Below are 24397 nucleotides of genomic sequence, written 5' to 3'. Positions count from 1 at the left end.
ATAAATGGTGCAAGGTAGAGATTATGTTAATTTTGACATAGAATTGAAAAATTACTCTTATTTTAGTTACTTGCAATACTTGTTCGTTTTATTGATCAACATTGAATCTCATTAACCTTTAGCAGAATGACAGATTTTAGTAAAGCAACACATTAGCAACTGCAACCTCAAGTAGTGTATTTTTATTGAAGAGGCATACTTTAGCTCTGTGTTGTATAAAGAATAGTGGTTGTTAAAAATTTAGAAGCAAATAGTATTTCTAGTGGTCTGTAACATTTTTGGATTAAGTGTTGCGAGATTGGCTACGCTACACTGCACCAGAAAGAGCTAAGCGTTTGATACAAAAAATGTGTTTTTTTTGCAGTTTATATGTTATAATACTCAGATATAATTACCTAAAGTTATACTTAACTCAACTTCCTTAATATGATTGCTTCAATTGTACTTGAAATCGGTTAGCTTGAAAATATCCTACTTCCCCCGACTTGGGTAAAAAATATTAACTAATTGAATATATTTCACTAAATAAAAATTTTTACCGTTAGAAATTAAATCAAAATTTATATTTCTAACTATTATAAGAACTGCTTACTACTTCATAGATATAGAGATTGTGTTATTCTTCACTCTATGCAAAATAATTTCCTTCAAAATGTCATGAATTCTTTCACTTTATGTTCATCATCAGCATAACAGCCCGGGACAGATTTTAGCCTTTCCTAGAACCTTTCTCTTGGAGAAAGATTCTCGAAATTCTCCATGCCCTTCTCCTTGTTGCTAGTTAAATAGTGATTGTTTTAAAATCTACATTAATGAATAACGAAACTTTATATTAGATAATTAAAAAATAAGGTATTAATATTACATTAAACTAGTTATTATTTCTTTATTATCTGTACATTCTTTATAACAATACCTTTTTTTCTTTACATTTATTTTTGTTTTATGTTACATATAGCGCTCATTCAACTTTCTTTTTTTTTTAATTTAGACATAATCAAATATTGATTTTCATTTTCAGACTAATAGATTTTTAATTATTTTAGCTAAAGATTTTAAAACTTCACATAGAACAATACATTACACTCCTTCTAGTAAGTGTAAAACTTTCTCATAATATATTATTCTTGTGGATCGTGTGTGTTGACTTTTTTTATTTGTTTATTTGTTATTTATTTATTTATTTAGTTTTCAATTTAGAAATCCTCCAAATTTTATTCACTGAAGCTCTGTTTTTTTTTTTTTTTTTAAATTAGTTTGAAAACAAGTTATATAATTTTTAATTGATGCTCAAAAACTCAAAATTAAACACTAAAGTTTTTTTTTTTAATTCAAATTTGGTTTAATTTTTCATTTGAAGAATTTTTTTAAAATTTTATTTTGGAAAAGAATGACTTTTCTTATTTGTTTCGCTTAAGAGTTTAATTTGTTTAAAACATAAACAGATTCACCCTAATTTAGAAAGTTTAAAGTTGAATTGAAAGAGTTTAATTTTTATCTTAATTAATTATGAGATAATTTTGGTGCTTGCTAATGTTTTTTCATATTTGCTAACCTACCGCCAACTCTTTTTTTTTTTTTCTTAAAGGGAACATTTCAATGTTTCAAAATATATTTTCATAGACTTTTTTGCTTTTTGGGTATTTTAAATAGAAATTAATAGTTGTTTTACGTATATTCAATTTAATGTTTTTTTAGCTTCTGTTGTGATTCATTCCAAGCCTGTACCATCAACTACTCCCTGTTGTAGTAAGTATTCTTCCTGTTTTTTTTTTTTTTTTAAGATAAATGTTTGTTATTTCAAATAACTTTGATCCAGTTTAAAGTTGTAAACTCTGCGTGATTTTTACAGTTCAAAAATAAAATTCCTATATTTAAAATTAGTCCTAGATTAGTCTTTACCTATCAAAATACTTAAACTGTTTATCTCAAGGCATACTTTGATAAAATGAAAAACTTTTTGCTGCAACATATCAATTGAAATACTTTAACAACCGCAATCCATTTCGGCGTACCGTCGGTTCATAGCGTATGAGAGCGCCAATCATTTTACATGTTTCATGAAATAGTACTTGTGAGTCCCCATGTGCGGTTACTGAGCCGGGTTTGGTGAGATTATTGCACTCTCATGTGCAACTTTGCTGCATTTTGCAAGATATTCTCAATATCAAGCTTCATTTTCCACCCTCTGCTATCGAACTGAAAAATCTCTCGATCTTTTATGGTTGATAATACAATAATAAAAAAAAGAGTTCTTTGTCTGAAACTAGTTATTTTATCAGAATCATGTAAAGTCTTAAAAAATTATTGTGTTTAAAAATATTTTTTGAGTGCTTAAAAAGTACATTAAAGTGCATATTTTTTGTTGAAAGATTTAGCTACGCACCATGTTTAAGAACCTGATTATGTGTGTTCAATATCGAAATTTCTACAAATTGTATAAAATTTACAGAAAATATGGAAAATCATTGGATTGTTCATTTTTAGAAACAAAGTTTTTTTTAAAAAAAATAAAGGCAATTCATTAATAGAGACAGAAATTTGGAGTCCTAAATATTTCATTTTTCTAGAAGACAGAAAATTCTAGCTGTTGTTCTATCCTGAGGCATTACAGGTAAAGGCGAAATTGTACAGGCATTCTCTTACTGTGATCATTGTGTACTTCCTCATTGAATGTAAATTAATGTATTGTACTCGTTAGAAAAATTAATATTTTACTGCAGGAAAGCAATTAGCTTGAAGTTAGGGAAGACCCAAGAGAAAGTTTTTAAGTGTTAATGTGTTCAGCTAATTTCAATTTCTTTCCTATCAATTAATTAAATTCTAATGTTTTCCACAGTTAGACTAAATTAATTTTGGATTTGTCGTCAAAATGCTCAGTATAAATATTATTATTTTTTACAGACCGTCGGTCCATAGCGTATGAAAGCGTCAATCATTTTACATGTTTGATGAAATACTTGCAGTTCTGCATGTGCGCGTACTGAGCTAAATTCAGTGGGAATTATTTGTGCACTATCATGCGCAACTCAGCTTCATTTTCCTCCCTGTGATATCGAACCGAAAAATCTCTCTATCTTTTTATGGTGGCTAATGTAATCAAGAAAGAGTTCTTTGTCAGAAACCAGTTAATTTATCATGATCATGAAAAATATTTGAAAGTCTTTGAAAATTATTTTGCATTTTGTTAATATAGTGCTTACAAATATTTTTGGAGTGCTTAAAAAGTACTTTGAAGGTGCTCATTAATTGTTGAGAGATTTGGCTATGCACCCTGTTTTTCCACAGTTTAATTTAATTAATTTGTAGATTCCTTGAGAAAGTGCTCGTTATAAATACTATTATTTTTTATAGATTTCAATTATATAAATTTTAATCATGTATAAATTTTTCATCCTGATCAAAATGTTTAAGTTTGGATTTTTTATTTAAAAAACAATATTTTTGTTAGTTATCTTCAGTTAATTATCAGTNTTTTTTTTTTTTTTTAAGGGAACATTTTTCAAAATATATTTTCATATACTTTTTTGTCTTTTGGGTATTTTAAATTGACATATATACTTAATAGTTGTTTTACATATATTTAATTTAATGTTTTTTTAGCTTCTGTTGTGATTCATTCCAAACCTGTACCATCAACTACTCCCTGTTGTAGTAAGTATTCTTTCTGTTTTTTTTTCTTTAGATAAATGTTTGTTATTTCAAATAACTTAGATCCAGTTTAAAGTTGTAAACTCTGCATAATTTTTATAGTTCAAAAATAAAATTCCTATATTTAAAATTAGTCCTAGATTAGTCTTTACCTATAGAAATACTTAAACTGTTTATCTCAAGGCATACTTTGATAAAATGAAAAACTTTCTGCGACAACATATCAATTGAGGAACTTTCTGTAAGCTGTTTATTTACTCTTGTAACTATTTTCAACCCTTTCGCACTCACCTAATTTTCACTAAATTTGCTAAAATTAAATTCCTGGTGTTTTTAAAAGTTTTAATTTTTATAAAACTTTATATTGAGTATTATACATGCCAGCATATATTTCTTTAAATATAAAATTTTTTTTGAAAATAAACTAATTTTTTAATAAATTCATTTTACCGTTGTATCCAAATTTTCTAAAATTGCTTTCAAGGTAGAATGTGAACATTTCAGCCATTTTTTTTAAATAACGAGTACTATTAAAAAATTGCTCCACTATGGTGACAAATTTCCCACAAACATCTTTCGTATATTTATGTATATTAAGCATATCTGTTTTAATCTCTTGTTATTCTTGTTATTGCAATTGTTAGTTTTTAAAATAGAAATGTAAAAAACACTTATTCTCTCAGAAAATGTTCAATTTAACATTATTCTCAAGGCAAAATTGAAAAATTACATTCACTTTATTCTAACAACTTATAATAGTTTGTAAACGGACTGGAAAACATCCCTGAGGATGATCCCTAGACATGCCATCACAATTTTGATCCTCTGCAGTGGGGATGGCTCCTCTACTTTGGTAGCCGACAACTTGTGGGCAAAGTCGAGAACTTTACGGTAGAACAGTTTAACTAGGACTGATGCCGCGCACCCTCGGTCACTACGTAGGCTTTTCAAAATGGTCACTCACCTGCTTACTAACCTCAGACAGTGATGCTTGACTCTGGTGTTCTGCTGCACAGCATAAGGTAAACAAAGAGGAAACAAACCAGAAGCGCTGAGTAATGCGTTGCTAGGCAGAAGGATGCAAAAAGCTCATCATTTAGCGTTACTCAGGATGCACCACAAGGAGGCCTGCCACACTACAACCCAAAAGAATGTCCAGTAAATATAGAACAGAAAATATAGAAAAACATTGGGTTGTTCGTGTTTAGAAACAAAGTTTTTTTTTAAAAAAAAAAATGCAATTCATTAATAGAGACAGAAATCTGGAGTCCTAAATATTTCATTTTTCTAGAAGACTGAAAATTCTAGCTGTTGTTCTATCCTGAGGCATTGCAGCTAAAGGCGAAATTGTACAGGCATTCTCATGCTGTGATCATTGTGTACTTCCTCATTGAATGTAAATTAATGTATTGTACTCGTTAGGAAAATAAATATTTTACTGCCGGAAAGCAACAAGCATGAAGTTAGGGAAAACACAAGAGAAAGTTTTTAAGTGTTAATATTTTCAGCTAATTTCAATTTCTTTCCAATCAATCAATTAAATTCTAATGTTTTTTCCACTGTTAAATTAAATTAATTTTAGATTCATTGTGAAAATGCTCAGTATAAATACAATTATTTTTTACAGACCATCGGTCCATAGCGTATGAAAGGGTCAATCATTTTGCATGCTTGATGAAATACTTGCGGTTCCCCATATATATACTGAGTCCGCATATACGTATATTGTACATATACTGAGCTAAATTCAGTGGGAATTATTCTTGCACTATCCTGTGCAACTCGGTTGCATTTTGCAAGGTATTATCGATTTCAGGCTTCATTTTCCTCCCTCTGATATCGAACCAAAAAATCTCTCTACCTTTTTATGGTGGCTAATGTAATCAAGAAAGAGTTCTTTGTCAGAAACCAGTTATTTTATCATGATCATGTAAAGTCTTTGAAAATTATTTTGCATTTTGTTAATATCTATAGTGCTTACAAATACTTTTGGAGTGCTTAAAAAGTACTTTGAAGGTGCTTATTTTTTGTTGGGAGATTTGGCTATGCACCCTGTTTTTCCACAATTTAATTAAATTAATTTGTAGATTCCTTGAGAAAATGCTCGTTGTAAATACTATAATTTTAGATTTCAATTATCTAAATTTGAATCATGTATAAATTTTTCATCTTGATCAAAATTTTTAAGTTTTTATTCTTTATTTAAAAAATAATGTTTTTGTTAGTTATCTTCAGTTAATTATTTGAGTGGTTATGTGTTTAGCTAATTTTAATTTATTTTCAATCAATCAATTGAATTCTAATGTTTTTTAAAGATTTCAATCATATAAATTTGAATCATATATAAATTCTTCATTCCGATTAAAATGTTTAAGTTTTAATTCTTTATTTGAAAAATGATGTTTTTGTTTATTATCTTCAGTTGATGACGACGCTCCAGGACTTGAAGCACCACGTACATTGAATAAACCTGGTACTGATGTTTTTTTATTACTTATCTTACATTTTTTTCTAAGTCTTAAGATTAATCTTACAACATGACCCAAGTTAATTATCAAGAAGTTTCAAACGATAAATATTAAGCTTATTAATAGCATTTTGGAACAACTTATTTTTTTTGCATTTATGCAAATACTTATCATCTTGCCTAACTCGAGTCTGGTAATTTCAAAAATCTTCAGACTTTTTTAAACAACATTTTTAGTCTATTTTTTGTCGATATTTTTAAATACGTCATGCATAACAAGGGGTCCCATTAATGTTGCGACAAACTTCTATGGGAGTTATGGCACATCATCAGGATTAAGCTTGCATAAAAACCCATGTCCAGAAATGTGATATGGTGAAAAAATTTGAATTTATAAAAATTGTGCTACATATTGACTCAGGAAGTTTTGCTACCAATTGTTTTGATTGTTAGAAGTTTGAGCCTCACTTATGTACATTGCTTTTTTTTTCTTCTTATAATTATTTTCACTATACCCAATGTAATTTTTTAAAATAAATTGATTATAAATAGTTTGTGTTAGCTCATATTTTTAGACTTGTAATAATCTTAATTTTTTCCTAGAACCTGACCATGAAGCAGATTGTGATGAAAGTAAGTTTTTATATTTTATCTATCTCTGTTAGAATAGGATTCACTAAACTTTGAGTGGACCAATGTTCATGAGTCTTGGATCAATAAGGGTTCAAAAGAGCATTATTTTTCCAATATTGGTCCTATATAAAATGGTCAGATTTACCCAATATTTTATATACATTTTTTAACCAATATATGCTCTATATCTTCCGCATAAAGGCCGATATTCAAGAAATCTAGACATGCCAATTTTAGTAGCTCGGTGCATGTTCGTATAGGACCCATATTGAGCCAAACTGGAGTCGAGATAAAATTGTTGCTAGGGTTGCTTGGTGTTCATTTTATCAACCCACAGAAAGGATAAAAAGCTGAGACAACTTTGCCCGGTCCGAGGATGGAACCCAAGAGCTGCGGCACGAGAGTGCGAAGCACTACCTCTCAGCCCGGGTATCATAAGATTCACTCTATTCTTTAAAAAATCATTTAACTCCTAATTCCCAACTACGGTTATTACTACAAGCTATGTTTGTCCTTATACAACTGTAGTCCCAGCTTACTTATATATATATATATATATATATATATATATATATATATATATATATATATATATATATATATATATATATATATATATATATATATATATATATATATATATATATATATATATATATATATATATATATATATATATATATATATATATATATATATATATATATATATATATATATATATATATATATATATATATATATATATATATATATATATATATATATATATATATATATATATATATATATATATATATATATATATATATATATATATATATATATATATATATATATATATATATATATATATATATATATATATATATATATATATATATATATATATATATATATATATATATATATATATATATATATATATATATATATATATATATATATATATATATATATATATATATATATATATATNCACCCCCTTTTTTTCATATGTCTATAATTTTTCTTTGTTTTATTCTTCATTTTGAACTTATCTAATGAGTGCTGTTTACTTGCAGCTTAAGCGCAATAAATGATACTTATTGTTTTTCTTAACTTTCTTAGTGTTTTCTTGCATTTATTATATATATATATATATGTATGTATTATATGTGTATATATAATATATATGTGTATATATAATATATATGTGTGTGTACAGTCTAATTCCACTACAAATTAAAAATTGAAGAAAATGAGTTCCCAAAATTCTGAAATTTTCTTTTAAACCTTTAACTCCTATGGCGATTGCAACAATCTATTTTTGTTTCGTATATAGCATTTTGTTCTAGTTTTTTTTTTTCCTAACTATTTGTTTTTATCCAACACACAACTAAGTGTCCAGCTTTTCGACTATTTGATGTGTATTTATTATCAATAGATTTTTTTATACAATGTTCTGAATTTAATTTAAAATATATGTGCAAGTATTGATTCCTCATTCCATTACTCGCTAAAAAAATTATTAAATTAGCCTGTTAAAATTCTTTACCAATTATTTAGTTTCAATCCTCTTAATTTATTACAATTATGTGACTGGCATTATTTTGCAAAATGGAAAATATATCTTGTCCTAAATAAGTGAGCCGGGTATCAATCCCAATGATGGCTATTAAATTCAAATTCTGCTACCAGCTCACTTCAACCACAGTGCATCTACTTCACCGCATGTGCATCTACTAAGCTGGGTTCAATGAGATTATTGCTCTGTCATGTGCAACTCTGCTTCAATTTGCAAGATATTCTCAATATCAGGCTTAATTATCCACCCTCTGATATTGAACCAAAAAATCTCTCTATCATTTTATAATGACAAATATAATCAAGAAAAGAGCTCTTAGTCAAAAACTAGGTATTTTATCATGATCATGTTAAGTCTTTGAAAATTATTTTGCATTTTGTTAATGTATATAGTACTTAAAAATATTTTTGAGTGCAATAAAAGTACTTAAAAGGTGCTATTTTCTGTTGAGTGATTTGGCTACGCACTCTGAATTAGTAAGTTTTAGTTTTTATGCTTAGAACTCTTGTTATTTCAGCATGCAAGAATAAAAGAAAAGCTAAAAGATGTGTTCAGGAAATAGATAGTATAGAAATGAATAAATGCCATCTTGGATTCCATAAAGTTTTAGTGAAAATCATTATTTTGGAAGAATCGGCATCTCACCTAGAAATGTAAGCTCCTTTTACATTATAAAATGTTTATAAAAGCAATTTCTTTTTTTATTTCAGCACCTTCTTGGTTTGTGTTTAGAAAAATATATCTCAGATTCATATGAAATATTTATTATATTGAAATAATGACTAGAACAGGGATGAGATTTTTCCGCTTTGTAGCGGATTTCCGCTTTTGTCTCTCAAATTTCAGCCTTTTTATCAAAAACTCCCATTCTCTAACAGTTTAAGTTTTCTAATAAATATTCCGCTTTTTCTGAAAATAGAGCCGTTGAAATAAAATAATTATATTTATTTAAGATTTTCAAAGATAAACAGAAAGTTCAAACCAGATAGCTGCCAACCCTTCCGCATTTTTTCTTATTTTAGCTATTTTCTCCGCTTTTATGCAAAGAAAATAAGATTTTCCGCATTTTTATCTGCCCGCCGAATAGCTCATATTTTTGTAATTCAGACGTCGCTGCGCGCGTTGCGATTCTTATTCAAGCGATTTAAATATTGTCCATTGCGATTCTTATTTACGAGGCTTAAAAATCCAATATCGCCATTTGTATTTACGCGGTTTTAAAATCCTATGTAGCGATTCGTATTCACGCAAATTTAAAATCCAATGTCGTGTTTCGTTTATGCAGTTGTGCTATCAAACATCGATTTCCGTATATATATATGATTTAAAAATTAGACATTGGGATTCGTTTTCACGCGATTTTAAAATTATTCATCGTGATTCGTATTTACGCGATCTAAAAATTGCACATGATTTAAATTTTTGCTATTTGGAAATCCAATATCGAGTTTCATGTTCATGTAATTTAAAATCATATCTTACAATACTTATTTGCACGATTTTGAAATTGTGCATGTGATTCATATTCATACAATTTTAAAATTAATCATCAGGATTTGTAATCACATGATTTTAAGGTTTAAAAATCACATTTTTTTGTCAAATTTTTGGATATCATAGTTTCTACATATTATAAATATATATATGTATATTCCTTCTTGGATTACCTCTTTTTTGCTTTCTGACTACTCTCATCCCTGCTAGAAAAATTGTTAGTACCTTGGACAGTTCTTTGATTTGAGAGAAATTAAAAGTCAAAATGATAATATATTTTCTTTTTTCTGAATTTGAAACAAAATTTTAAATCTCATCTGCCGAGGAAAAAAATTTCGCTTTTTTATGATATATCAATTATTTTTACCACACACTAAGGGCTAATAGTTAACCAACTATGAAACTTGCCTGAACTTAGATAATTTATGCAAAATATTTTTTATTAATATTTCAAGAACCAACTTGATTTTAAAAACAAAAGAAATGACTGATTTTAAACATAGCCAAAAATAATACTTCCTCAAAGTTAATTGATAATGCATATTGTATAATATTGAAGCTGAAGACTTTGTGATGATAATGTATTCAAATTTTATTTCATATAAACTACCATGTTCTAAAAATAATTTTATTTTTGTTCCATGTTGCAGAATAATAAATTTAAAATTTTGAATTTTCGAAAAAGAAAAAAAAAATTATTAATGCTGTGATAAGTCTGTATTTGCAAAAGTTACAGTATAGAGTAACAACATTATGTATTTTCTCAAACTATTTTAATACAGTGTCTTACAGTAGTTTTTCTTGTACTTGTAGACTGACACGTTATAAGTCTTAATTATTTTTTAAATTTTAACTTAAAAAATTTGAAATATTTATTGTTACTAGTAATTATAAATTTTTTTTTCATAACCGTTGGTGAGCAACCAACCCAATTTTATGGGTTTACGACTACTAATGTTCAGCTCCATAGCCTTGTAATTTTGAACCCAATCAAGAAGACAAGGGAACTCCTAGATCAAGTATTGGGAGAAATTTGCCTTCGTGGAGGACTTTTCGATAGACCTAACCCACATTTGCGTTACATGGAGAAGAAGATCACGAGAACCTCCCTTTTGGTTAGCCTGATGGCAGGGAGACTCTAACCCAGGGATGTACAAACTTTTTTAGTCGAGGGCCAAAATCGAGAAAAAAAAGTTTAGTGGACCGAGTAAAAACTTCTAAAATAAAAATAATAAAAAAACGATATGCAAGTTTTAATTCAAATATTTAATGAGATAAATGAAAATGCGATTCTCCTTATATTGAGGTTCAAAGTGAGATGTGCTTATTTTAAAGAAGGAGGTTAAATGCTCGTCTGTTAGTCTACTTCTGAAATGATTTTTTCCAAGATTCATAGTTGAAAACACCTGTTCAAATATATAAGATGAAGCAAACCAAGCACTAATTTTCTGGGCATGAGATATTAAATTTTGGAAACTAGCTTCTGGTAATGATAAGCAAAACTCAATCTCTGGCATGTTTGGAAGCAACAATAGTGTGCAATCTTTACATACTCAATAAATGATGTTAGAACTCACACCGGCAGAAAAATCCGCTCGTTGGAGCTTAAAATGTGCTATTTGCCACATGCGAAGCACAATTCACCTATGTTAGATTTGATATGTCTGATCCTCAAGAAAGACATACGCTAGTTGGAGCTAATCTGTGGCTATTCTATAAAGAACTTCTGCGTTCAAAATTTTACCAATTGAAGCTGTCTGTGCTAACTATTTCAATCAATTCCACCAATAGAGAAAGTAAAAAGGTCATCAGTACTTCGTTAAAAAAGAAGAAAAAGTAGCTTTAAACAAAGTAGACAAAATAATGGATGTATAATGTATCTTGTTTATATTTACCATGGATCGACAAGTTAGAATTCTATCTACGGGCCGGATAAAACCTTCTGGCGGGCCGTAGTTTGCCCATCCCTGCTCTAACCCATGATCCCTCTTCCACTGAGGATATTTCACATCAGCACTGTGGTCTGTGCAAGCCGGACGCGGAATTCGTATCGACTGGGAATCGAACCCGATTCGCCTCATTGGAAGGCGAACACTCTATCCCTTGAGCCATCATGGCTCTTATAAGTTATTTTCTAAAATTTAGCTATGTGCTAACAATTTTAAAAACATGAGCAACTCTAATAAAATGGAAGTTGCCAGAGATAATTTTATAATCCGCCAGAATGATTTAAAAAATGAAGGACCCAATTCACAATGGGGTATACAGATTCAAATACCTTTTCTTTGTATCCCAAAACACTTTGACACTTCATACATATTCTGTGACTAAAAAAAAATATTCATATTTTCTAAATCATTTATGCCTTTAATGCTCTTACATTTATTTCTTTTAGGCCAAATTCAGGCCAAATGCAATGTTTAAAACATCTGTTTAACCGCTGCTCTGGAAACAGTATAGTTATTATTCAATCGATTCTCTATGATTTGTTTGATGTCTGTATTGACCTTCCCATTCCTGATAGTTACACGCCTGCTTGTCAAGTTCCAAAAAGCTCTGGTAACTATGTTCACTTTATTATAGATCTTTTGTGCATATATACACCGAAGAGCCATTACATTATGACCACCCTCCATCTATAACAATGGGTTCGTCCAGGTTTTCATGGTTTCTCGCCGAGGAACAATGTTTTCAAGGAGCACATTAAGACCCATAATCCTCATAGAACAATCCCTGATGTCTGTAAGCTACTTGACCATAGTTGCAGGGTGGTCATAATGTAATGGCTCTTCGGTGTATATTTGCGTCGAATTAATTTAAAATAAATTCTCTTTATATTTGTTTTGTGATGTCTCAAATGTTACTCTTAATACTCTTAATCTTTATTATAATATAATTAAGTATTTTTATGTAATTTGTCATTAGAATATTTGAAATGCATACCTGCCAAGTCTCCTGTTTTCTTAACGCAAACTCCTGTATTTTACTACTATCTCCTGTTTACACGCATATTCTCAAATTTCTCCGTATTTGTTGAAATTTTTAAAAAATGGCAATGAAATATCTTCTGATGGCAAAAATACTTCTCTTATTCCTCAACAGATAGTGCTGTAGCCAGCACTGCAGTATGCTGAGAGTTAATAATTTAAGTAATTATAAATAATGGTTTGAAAAAAATTTTTTTAGATTAAGATTTATATACATATTTTTTACTTTGCTAAATGTAAGTCCTTATATTATTTCCAATTTTGAATTTCTCTTTTTGACTTGCATGATTATGTATGATGTATCAAAACTTTACTCATAGTCTAAAAAGTGTCGCTAGTACAATCTCCGTAATTTTATTTCTCCTATGTTGGCAGATATAGAAATGACTGGAAGTCATCTTATCATATACATGTTGTTTTGACATGATTTAAATTCAGTAGGTAACATATTTATAGACCTTTTTGAACATATTTATAGACCTTAGTAATCTAGAACTGATCAGTTTCCCATGCCCTTAACGACCAAAACATCACATTTATTTCGATAATTAAATCCGCAGCATTACTTTCTTTGTGGGAGGCTATTTATTAATTATTGCAATTTAATTTTTAAAACTTTTAAGGCACTTTTAGAATTTATAAATGTTAAAAAAAACTATTCAGGTCTGATAGAGTTAATAAAAAAAAATTCCCATTGTGTCGAGTAAAACCTGAATTAAACTAATGAAATAGAGTATATACTTTATAAATAGTAAAGTAACAAAATTCATAGATGACTTCAGCATTACCATCACATTTGATTTAAATACAGCAAAATTAAAAACAAGTTTGAAAAAATGACTGAGCAGTTATTAGATTTTTAAAAAAAAACTCTTTTTTATTTGAAACATTTGTTGAATAGGTTTAAGTATGTATTTTAAAAAAGAGTGTCAAGATTGTATATTTCATCTGTAATAAATCTATAATAAATCTTTTATAAAAATGCCATTGTTTGTGAATAGCTGCTATTTAAAGAGCTGTATACAAACTATAGTATTTTTTTAATGATTTGTAAAAGAATTTAATTTTTTTCCTTCAGACATTGAAGATGTTAGAACCATTCCTGAAAGTAAGTTTTATGTTATCTCTGTTTTTATTAGAAATCCCAAAATATGAAGAAAAAAACTTTTTAAACTTTTAATTCCAAAAAAGAGTGAATCCGAAAAAAGAAAAAAGAAGAAAATATTTTTTCATTACATTATCGACAGTCCCATATAATATATTACATAGATTTATATACATAGAGTTTGATAAATCCTTCATTTTTATATACAGGGATGAGATTCTTCCGCGGATTCGCGGATTTCCGCTTTTTCTTAGATTTTTCCATTTTTCCTGCTAATTTCCGCTGAAATTCTTTTTTTTGCTCAAGTTAAAATATTTTATGAGGAATTTAATTTTCCGCGGAGCGAAATTATTGAAGTCCTCATTCCTCCCTCTGAAGTTTCTCTAAAAATCATTTCCTTGGGATAAAACTGGTTGACCTTTATACAGGGATGAGATTTTTTTCACTTTTGTCTCTCGAATTTCAGCCTTTTTATCAAAAACTCAGATTCTCTAAAAGTTTCGTTTTTTTTTATTTATTTATTTATAAACATCCCGTTTTTTTAAAAAAAAATTCAGTCGTTGAAGTCAAATTATTATATTTATTTACGATTTTCAAAGAAAAACAGAAAATTCAAACTATGTCCTAGCTGCTAATCCTTCCGCATGTTTACTCATATTAGCTATTTTCTCCAATTTCACGCACAGAAAATAAGATTTTCCGTATTTTTTATCCGTCGGCGGGATAGCTCGTATTTTCGTAATTTAGACGTCGCTGCTTCTTGTATTCTGGAGAGATAGCAAACAAAAAAAGCGAAAAAAAAATAGAGGTGGATTTGTGGTGAAAATATTTATTTGCTCATTCAATTAATCTTGTAAATTTTTATTTATTGTGTAAACAAAAAACAATTCAAACAAACCTTTTAGAAATCCCAAGTCCAGACCCTGCAAATATCGCGATTTTTATTCACGCGATTTTAATATCAATCATCGATTTTCGTATTTACCTGATTTAAAAGTTGCGCATTGCAATTCTTATTTACGCATTTTAAATATCGTACATTATGACTCGTATTTACGAGATTTTAAAATCTAATATCGTGTTTTGTATTTTTGCATTTTTAAAATCGCGATTTTATTATCAAACATCGATTTTCGTATTTACCTGATTTANATTTGAAATGCAGGGGTATGCAAATTTTTACATATTTTAAAGTAAATTTGAAATGGTGAAATACAAAATTTAAATGCAATCGGTTGAGAAATTATCGCGAAATAAAATTCAACTAAACATTTTTAAAAATTGGATTTCTCAAAAGCTGTTTCGCGGATTTCACGATTTTTTTTCCATTTTAAATTACTTTAAAATAACATGATTTGTGCACTTCACAACTTAAAATTTAATTATTTTAAAATAAATTACTAATAAAAATAACATATATGTATATATATATATATATTCTTGGATTTCCTCTTTTTTACTCTCTGATTACTCTCATCCCTGTATATAATCTGAAGAATTTTTCCATGCCTTGAGCAAAAAATTTCATCTGTAAGCACATTTAAAAGAATTACAACTTTGATTTGTAAAAACTAATGCAGAAACAATTTTCATAATGTTATTTCCTACATAACACCAGAAATTTGCATCTTCGTGTTAATTTGTCTCATTCTTAATTAATTTTTTTGTACTTTGCATCGAAAAGATTATTTTTCCAACTTGTCAAATTAAATTAGAAATTTTTTTTGCTATATTCTGCTTACTCCTTTACTTGCCTAAAAATATCTTAAATAGATCTTTAAACCATCATTATCCAATTATTTAGCTTCAATCCTAATAATTTCTTACTGTTATGACATTATTGATGATAAGGACAAACTATATTAATATTATTGAAATCTTCAGACACTTATTTTATATTAAACAAATAAAAAAACTATCCTTAGAAAAATGAATTGCTGAATTTTTTTTTTTTTTTTTTTTTNTTTTTTTTTTTTTTTTTTTTTTTTTTTTTTTTTTTTTTTTTTTTTTTTTGCATTAAAGCACAAAATTCATATTGTTATTTACTTACAGATGACAAAAATAAAAAGAGAACTAAAAGATGTGTTATGAAGATTGATAAAAAAGAAATGAATAAATGCTATCCTGGATTCCATAAGGCTTTGATAGATATTATTGTAAATGAAAAAACTGAGAGTCATCTGGAAATGTAAACCTTTTTAAATATAAATTTTTGCTTAATGCTTTTAGTTTATTCTTATTCATGTTTAGAATAATCAGGCTGAGAACAGAACTGGGAAATCAGAGAGATCTAAGGAAAGCAATTGAATTTAACTGATAAGGCAATTTCAGTGAATTTTAGCTAAAATGCCTAATGAGTCAAGAAAAATGAATAATTTTATTGTCTGATGTTTTTATTTGTCTAATGTAATGGCACATACAAGTATTTTGCAATTTATTTAATGTTAAACAATAAGGTTTAATTCAAAAATAAATTTTTACAAAAATATATGCAACTAGTGACAAAAAGCTGGAAAATATGACAAAATCAGTCTGTAAAAATCAAGGAAATAAAAGGGATTTTTTTTTAATTCAAGTATTTAGGTCGACCTTAATAATAGATCCAAGATTTATACAAACTGTTTATTTTTAGTCTTGATGAAACTCAGATATGGATGATGTTTTCTACACTAGGGAACGCTGCAAGCTCGGGACTGCCTAAATTTCCGGGTTACTGTTTCAGTTGTATTTTAAAGCCATTTGGCATCATTGTGTTTTGAGATTCTTGCAAACAATGTATTTGATTACTTATTACTTATGTTTACAATGCTAACAATACTTGTGTTTACAATACTAAAAGTGTTAACACTAACGTAAGATGGTGCACAGCTTGCAACACGAACAAACAGTAATAAACAAATGGAAAGAGGCCAAATCAAGACTGCCAAAAAAGCGAGTTATTCAAAATCTAGCAACCATGTCACCTTTTTTAATAATAAATAACAAAATAACTAAAACAAATTTTCACTGAAAACTCCCCAGATTTACATAATAACATTAATATCTTATGAAAGACGGCAGATTTGAGCTCAGAAATTGTCTAATTTATTTCTTTTATTGAAAACATCGCCTATCAGAATAACATGTAGTAAGCAGCTGCAAGCTTTTTAACCGTAACTAGAGTAGGTCCCGAGCTCGAGATTGTTATTGTTTACATTTTTATTGAAAACACCATCCATTGATAATTGTTTTAAAAATTTCTTTAAATTTTTTGTAACTTTAAGCAATGTTATGAATTGAAAAAAGAATTAAAAGTCAAAATGGTGAGTTTATCCTTTGAGTGTTTGTTGCGTGGTTTTCAAAACTTCTGGCTTTCCTTCTATAAACACTGGTTTCCTTTTGTTATTGTTTAAGTATTACCTGCCATGGTAATTCCAGTACAATTTTGCCAAAGAAATTTTTATATGATTTTCCACCAATGCTTAGTGACTTTATGTATTTTTCATTTCAATAAATTTTTTTAGTAACTACAAGTCTCTATATAAACAATTATTATGGAAAACAAATATAAAAGCAGCAAAAATCATTCCCTTAATTGCTCTCTAGCACACCAATAGAGATCTGTGTAAGGCTCAACAAAAAAATAATGCACACTTACATAGGTGTTAATTATAAAAGGAACAATGCAAATTACTCAAGTGAAAGTGCCTGGGAATAATGTAAAATCACATGCTTAAACTATGCAACAATGTGATGTTATGGACTGATAAGCATTGCTAGAAAATCATCAACCTTCAACTATAGTGAAGTTTAATTTATTAAAACTGATTTTCCATTAATGTAACAGGTTAATGCCGCTCTAAGGAAGATGCTAAAATAGTTTCACAAGTTAATCATTTTCTGCCTGCCAATTAGTTTAGTGATGGCATCATCTCATATGATGAAATTCGATTGCTCTAAAATGTAGCCACCTTTTCTTTATATTCCGAAACATTCATAACATATTCTGTGTGTTCAAAAAAACTTTATATTGCATTTATGTCTTTAAAATTCATACATTTATTTCTTTTAGGCCAAGTTCAGGCCAAATGCAGTGTATACAAAATCTGTTTGACCACTGCACTGGAAACAGTATAGTTGTTATTCAATCAATTCTCTATGATATTTTTGATGTCTGTTTTGACCTTCCCATTTCTGATAGTTTTGCACCTGCTTGTGATGTTCCCCAAAGCTCTGGTAACTACATTCATTTTATATTATGGATATTTTTGTGAGTATTTTTTTTTTTTACGATAGGAATTTTTTTTAAATAATTTCTTTTTATATTTATGTTTTGTGATACTTAATTTTTTATGGTTCAGTATTTTAATATAATTTACAATAATTATATATTAAAAACTGTTTAAAAAGTAATTTTCAGTAGAATGCAAACCATATTTATTTCTCTAAATGTGCATTTGGTATAAGGTTTATTAAAACTACATGCATGTGAAATATAAACATTTTGATTATTTTGTATTCAATTGAATGCATTTTTAGTTGCACATAGTATTTTTAAAAAATAGATTTTTTTTCACAAAATAATGGTGTTTTAAAAAAAATTCTGAAAATAAGTTCTATTTTCGTGGATTACTGAAAACCAGTCTACACAATTAAGAAATCCCTGCGTACTACAAAAAACTATATTAATTGTGAACAATGAGCCAAAATGTGAAGTATGTTTGGTGAAAATTGTACGAGCTAGATAATATAGATATTATATTTTAATTTTCTTGCAATAGTCTTACGCAATTAGAATTTTATAGCAATTGTATGCAAAAGTTAATTTTATTTGTGAGTGGTTCTCCTTTTCTTTTATTCAAAACTGTATTCTAAAATTTGTTCTCGCTTCTGCATGTTGTTTTGATATTCTTTTCTGCTTAAAACTATTTTTATTTTACCAATATTAATTTTTTTTAAACAAAATTGTAAGATTTTATCTTTTATTTGTAATAAAGTTGTGATATATATTTCATTTAGATGTCGTAGTTTGCGTATTTAAAGAACTGTACATAAACTATGGTGTTAGATTAATGTTTTGTAAAAGTATTTAAAAATTTTTTCCAGAAGTTGAAGATGATATAAGCGATCCTGAAAGTAAGTTTTGTGTTATCTCTGTTTGTCTAAAAATTCCCAAAATGCTAAAAATAAACTCTTTTAAACTTTCAATTCACAAGAATGATAATTACAAAATAAAAATATTTATTTCATAATTAAACCCTTAGTCCTAGTGTTTGTTTTCTTTTGAAATTAGTTTATATATAGATTTATATTAATAATAAAGTTTGATAAATCTCTCTCTTTTTTTAATAATTTGAAGACTTTTCATGCCTAGAGCAAAAAATTTCATATATAAGTTCATTTAAAAACATTAAGACTTTGATTTGTAAAAGTTAATGCATAAGCATTTTTCTTAATGCTTTTCTTCTACATAACACAAGAAATTTGCAATCATGGGATTTGTCTTAGTCTTAATAATTGTAACAATGTTTGCCTTAGTCTTAATATTTTATTTGTAATAAAGTTAGAATAAATATTTCATTAAGATGCCATAGTTTGCGTATATCTACTTTTTAAAGAACTGTACATAAACATGGTATTAATTTAATGCTTTGTAAAAGTATTTAATTTTTTTTCCAGATGATGAAGATGATATAAGGGATCCTGAAAGTAAGTTTAAGTTTTGTGTTATCTCTGTTTGTCTAAAAATTCCCGAAATGCTAAAAATAAACTCTTTTAAACTTTCAATTCTCAAGAATGATGATTGCAAAATTAAAATATTTTTTTCATAATCAAACCCATAGTCGTAGTATATTTTTTCTTTAGAAATTAGTTTATATATAGATTTGTATTAATAATAAGGTTTGATAATTCTTTCTGTCTTTTTTTTTTAATAATTTGAAGATTTTTCATGCCTAGAACAAATAATTTTATTTATAATTTCATTTAAAAACATTAAAACTTTGATTTGTAAAACTGAAGGCATAAACATTTTTCGTAGTGCTTTTCTTCTACATAACACAAGAAATTTGCATCATGGGATTCGTCTTAGTCTTAATAATTGTAATAATGTTTGCCTTATTCTTAATATTTTATTTGTAATAAAGTTATAATAATTATTTCATTTAGATGCCACAGTTTGCGTATATCTACTATTTAAAGAGCTGTACATAAACTATAGTATTAGATGAATGTTTTGTAAAAGTATTTAAATTTTTTTCCAGAGGTTGAAGATGATATAAGCGATCCTGAAAGTAAGTTTTGTGTTATCTCTGTATAAAAATTCCCAAAGTACTAAAATAAAATACTTTTTTAAACTTTCAATTCTCAAGAATGATGATTGCAAAATAAAAATATTTTTTTCATAATTAAACCCATTGTCCTAGTATATGTTTTCTTTAGAAATTAGTTTATATATAGATTTGTATTCATAATAAAGTTTGATAAATCTTTCTCTTTTTTAAATAATTTGAAGATTTTTCATGCCTCGAACAAAAAAATATATATGTAAGTTCATTTTGATTTTTTTTATTATATTGAATGTATTTTTTGTCGCACATAGTATTTTTATAAAAAATATTTTTTTTTATTCACAAATTGATGGTGTTTTAAAAATGTCCTAAAATAAATTACATTTCGTGGATTGCTCAAAAACTACTTTTAATCTGTCATGTGAACAATGTGTCAAAATGTGAGGTAAATTTGTTGAAAATTATACTGGTTAGATTAACAGCAAGTAAGATAATATATATATAATAAAATTTCTCAACTAACTACAATGCATCAATACCAAATCTATAAAATGCTTTTAGCAGTCTCAAGTGCTAATCTAGCCCTTTTTCTAGTTGATCTACCCTCATATGTTTTTAGAGTAGCAGCTGAAATTCTCCAGTCACTTTCATTTTGAGCTAATAATAAATTGCAAAAAATTTATTTCTAGATTGAAGCTCGAAATTAATATTGTTATTTATTTCAGGTAACAAAAATAAAAAAAGAACTATCAGATGTGTTACAAAGATTGATAGAAAAAAAATGAATAAATGCTATCCTGGATTCCATAAGGCTTTATTGGATATTATAGTAAATAAAAAAACTGAGAGTCATCTAGAAATGTAAGCCTTTTTAAATGCAAATTTTTGCTTAATGTTTTTCATTTATTCTTATACAGGGTGCGTAGCTTTTTTTAAAGGTGCTTATTTTCGATTTTCGTTTTTTAAAAGCCCTTAAAGGTGCTTTTTTCATTGGGTGTTTTTAAAAAGTGCTTAATTTTCCTTTTTCTCGTTACCATGTTGATTTTTGCTATGAATTATGCAGAAAGACCCTGTTTACATTGTTCTATTCAACGTTTTCACAATTAATTCAACCCCAATCTACTTCAGAGCATCGTTTGTCCGTAACGTATGAAAACTCTATTCGATTTACATGTTTCAAAAATTTTGATAATTTTCGAAAACAATGCCAAAAGATTTTTTTTGGAAATTATATCTTTAATGGATATTATAGTAAATATAAAAATTGAATTAATTTATGTTTAAAAAACCTTAAAGTCTTTCTTTTTAAAATTTATTATACATCTTTTCTTTAAAAAAAGATAAAGTAATTTATTTTCTTCTTCTCAAATAGCACCCTCATGTATTTTGTATTATATTTAAAAAAAATAAAGCTTAATTGATAAATTAATAATAAAATTTATGCAACCAGTTATGAAAAAACCAGAGTTGGCCAAAAATGTAATCGATTACATTTTTTGATTACAGTAATCAATTACTTGTAATCATGATTNGTAATATTTTATAAACATTGTCTGAGTGTTTTGGTCTGTCTGCAAAGTTCTCAGATTTACAGAAGCTGTTTATTTTCATTATTTATAAAACTCAAATATTGATGATTGTTGTAAAAATTACTATTAAGTTTTCATTACTCAATGCTATGAATTGGAGGAAAAAATTAAATGTAACTTGTTAATGTTAAGAAACAAAATTGTGAGTTAACCATTTATCTTGGGGTTTTTCTTAACTTTGAGCTGCTGGCTTTTCTGCTTTAAACATTGGTTTCTTTTTGTTATTCAAGGGTAAAGTACAATGTAGCAGGGAATTTTTAGCACAATTTTGCCGAGGAAATTTCAGTAAAATTTTCCACACTTATGTTTGGTGGGTTAATATACTTTTCTTTTCAATAAACTCTTCCTAACGAGTTCAACTCTATAGAAGAACAAACAAATAACAAGGAAAAACAAACATGAAATCAACAAAAATCATTACCCTAATGACTCTCTAACTTGCCAGTAGAGAACTGTTACATGTTCACCATGAAATTGAGGGCATAGACTTAAGTGCTAATTATAAAGCGAGCAATGAAAGTTCAAAAATTTCCACAAAGTGCTGGACATGCTGTTGCCTGGCAATCATCTCAAATCACAAAAGGAAACTGGGCAACAGTGTAATGTCATGCACTGATTGCATAGCTGCCAACTCTACTGGATTTACCAGCAGACTACTAGATTTTGTCAGTTTCTCCTGGTCTGGCTTAATAAAAATTCTCCTAGTTTTTGTATATTTTAGAAAATTCCTTGAAATTGAGTAATTTCAAAAAAAAATCCTATTGATGTCAAATTTATTGCTAACTTAAATATTTAATTGAGTATTGCTTATACATAATGAAGCAAGCCTCATTTTTGTAATCAGTTGAAATTCTTTTCTTTTTTTTTTTTGTTCTAAAAATTTGTTTATTTTTATTTAGAATGCCTTTTTCAAAATATTTTTTTAAAAATTTAACTATCAATAATAAATTATTTATTACTATTAAAAATTATGAATTAACATAATGAAAAACATTTAAAATTCATTTAATGTCATTAAAAGACAAAAACATTGCAGACTCTTTACTGTTATTTGAGTGATTAAGTATATGTATTTTGATGGCAAAAAAATCTCTAAAATTCCATGCATGTAATATATACAGTTATTGTTAAATTTATGTTTCATAAAGTCTACTGGAATTTTTACTCTCCATGCTGGCAGCTATGGCAGTGCTAGAAAATTCTCAACTTCCAGCATTTGAGAAGTTGAGTTTATTGAGGCAGATTTTCCATTAATGTAACAAGTTGTGTAAAATATGTTTAATGTGAAATATAGAAGCTCAACTTAACCAATGTCTGCTTGGAAGTTAATATAATGATGGCATCATCTGATGCACTGAAATTTTGTTAATCTACAATTGCATCTACTTATTTTTTGTATACCAACATATTTTGATTCTTATAACTTATTCTGTGACCAAAAGAATTAAACATTATTATTTTATATTGCATTGTCTTAAACATTTTTATTTTATATTGCATTTATGTCTTTAATATTTAAACATATATTTCTTTCAGGCCAAGTTCAGGCCAAATGCAATGTTTAAAGTATTTGTTTGATCACTGCACTGGAAGCAGTATAGTTATGATTCAATCTATTCTCCATGACATTTTTGATGTCTGTTTTGACCTTCCCATTCCTGATAGTTACGCACCTGCTTGTGAAGTTCTCCAAAGCTCTGGTAACTACAATTATTTTATTACCGATATTTTTTGTGAATATTTTTGTTAAAAACATTTTATAAAAATAAATTTTCTTTTTATATTTTGTAATATGAAATATTTTAATGTAATTTACCAAAAGGATGTATTAAAAACTGTTTTAAAAGTAATTTTCACTAGAACGCTAACAAAATTAATTTCTCTGAATGCTCTTTTAAAAATAAAAATAAGAATTTAGATCCAAAAATGTGTATTACTTATTACGATTTTGACAACTACATACATGTGAAATACAAACTGCATATTATGTATTTTGCAACTAAGATTTTACAAATATCATGTAAAATCATTAAAGTCAGTGTTTAAAAAAGCTCGTTAATTACTTATTTATTTTTAAAAAAAAATTTTTTTGCATTATTGCAGAATATTTGAAATGGCTCTCTAAATGTTCTTTTAAAAATAAAAATAAAAATTTAGATCCAAAAATGTGTATTACTTATTACGATTTTGACAACTACATACATGTGAAATACAAACTGCATATTATGTATTTTGCAACTAAGATTTTACAAATATCATGCAAAATCATCAAAGCCAGTGTTTAAAAAAGCTCGTTAATTACTTATTTATTTAAAAAAACAAAATTTTATAATTTTTTTTTTTTTTTTTTTTTGCATTATTGTAGAATATTTGAAATGGCTCGAAATCATCTTATCTTTTTGTTGCTCTTTTAGCATATTCTGAGTTTAGAAGATAGTCACTTTTTGAACACATTTATAGATCTTATTAACAGGGACTGATCATTTTCTCATGACACTAAAAACATCACATTTACTTCGATAAATAAATCAATATTATTACTTTCTTTGTGGGTATCTTTTTGCTGATTTTGTGTAAGACTTTAGCATGATTTATGAATTAGATTTAAAATATAATTCTTTTAACAAGTATATATA

At 27.4% G+C, this 24397-nt stretch overlaps 1 protein-coding gene across 1 annotated transcript in view; it reads left to right on the top strand.

Moving 5' to 3' along the window:
- LOC107436429 (uncharacterized) overlaps positions 1 to 24397 on the top strand; it is a 208279-nt gene that overhangs the window by 117718 nt on the left and 66164 nt on the right. The window contains exons 83-96 of the mRNA XM_071185916.1: positions 1047 to 1094; positions 3604 to 3654; positions 6074 to 6124; positions 6722 to 6751; positions 8835 to 8970; positions 12207 to 12370; positions 13877 to 13906; positions 15956 to 16091; positions 17955 to 18118; positions 18989 to 19018; positions 19562 to 19591; positions 20146 to 20175; positions 20898 to 21033; positions 23298 to 23461. Of these exons, the coding sequence (XP_071042017.1) occupies positions 1047 to 1094; positions 3604 to 3654; positions 6074 to 6124; positions 6722 to 6751; positions 8835 to 8970; positions 12207 to 12370; positions 13877 to 13906; positions 15956 to 16091; positions 17955 to 18118; positions 18989 to 19018; positions 19562 to 19591; positions 20146 to 20175; positions 20898 to 21033; positions 23298 to 23461 (1200 nt within the window). The remainder of the gene's footprint in view (positions 1 to 1046; positions 1095 to 3603; positions 3655 to 6073; positions 6125 to 6721; positions 6752 to 8834; positions 8971 to 12206; positions 12371 to 13876; positions 13907 to 15955; positions 16092 to 17954; positions 18119 to 18988; positions 19019 to 19561; positions 19592 to 20145; positions 20176 to 20897; positions 21034 to 23297; positions 23462 to 24397) is intronic.

This window comes from Parasteatoda tepidariorum, chromosome 9, assembly GCF_043381705.1.
Source record: "Parasteatoda tepidariorum isolate YZ-2023 chromosome 9, CAS_Ptep_4.0, whole genome shotgun sequence".
NCBI classification, from domain to species: domain Eukaryota; kingdom Metazoa; phylum Arthropoda; class Arachnida; order Araneae; family Theridiidae; genus Parasteatoda; species Parasteatoda tepidariorum.
The sequence above is the reverse complement of the archived record's forward strand: the minus strand, read 5'-3'. Positions and strand labels throughout refer to the sequence as shown.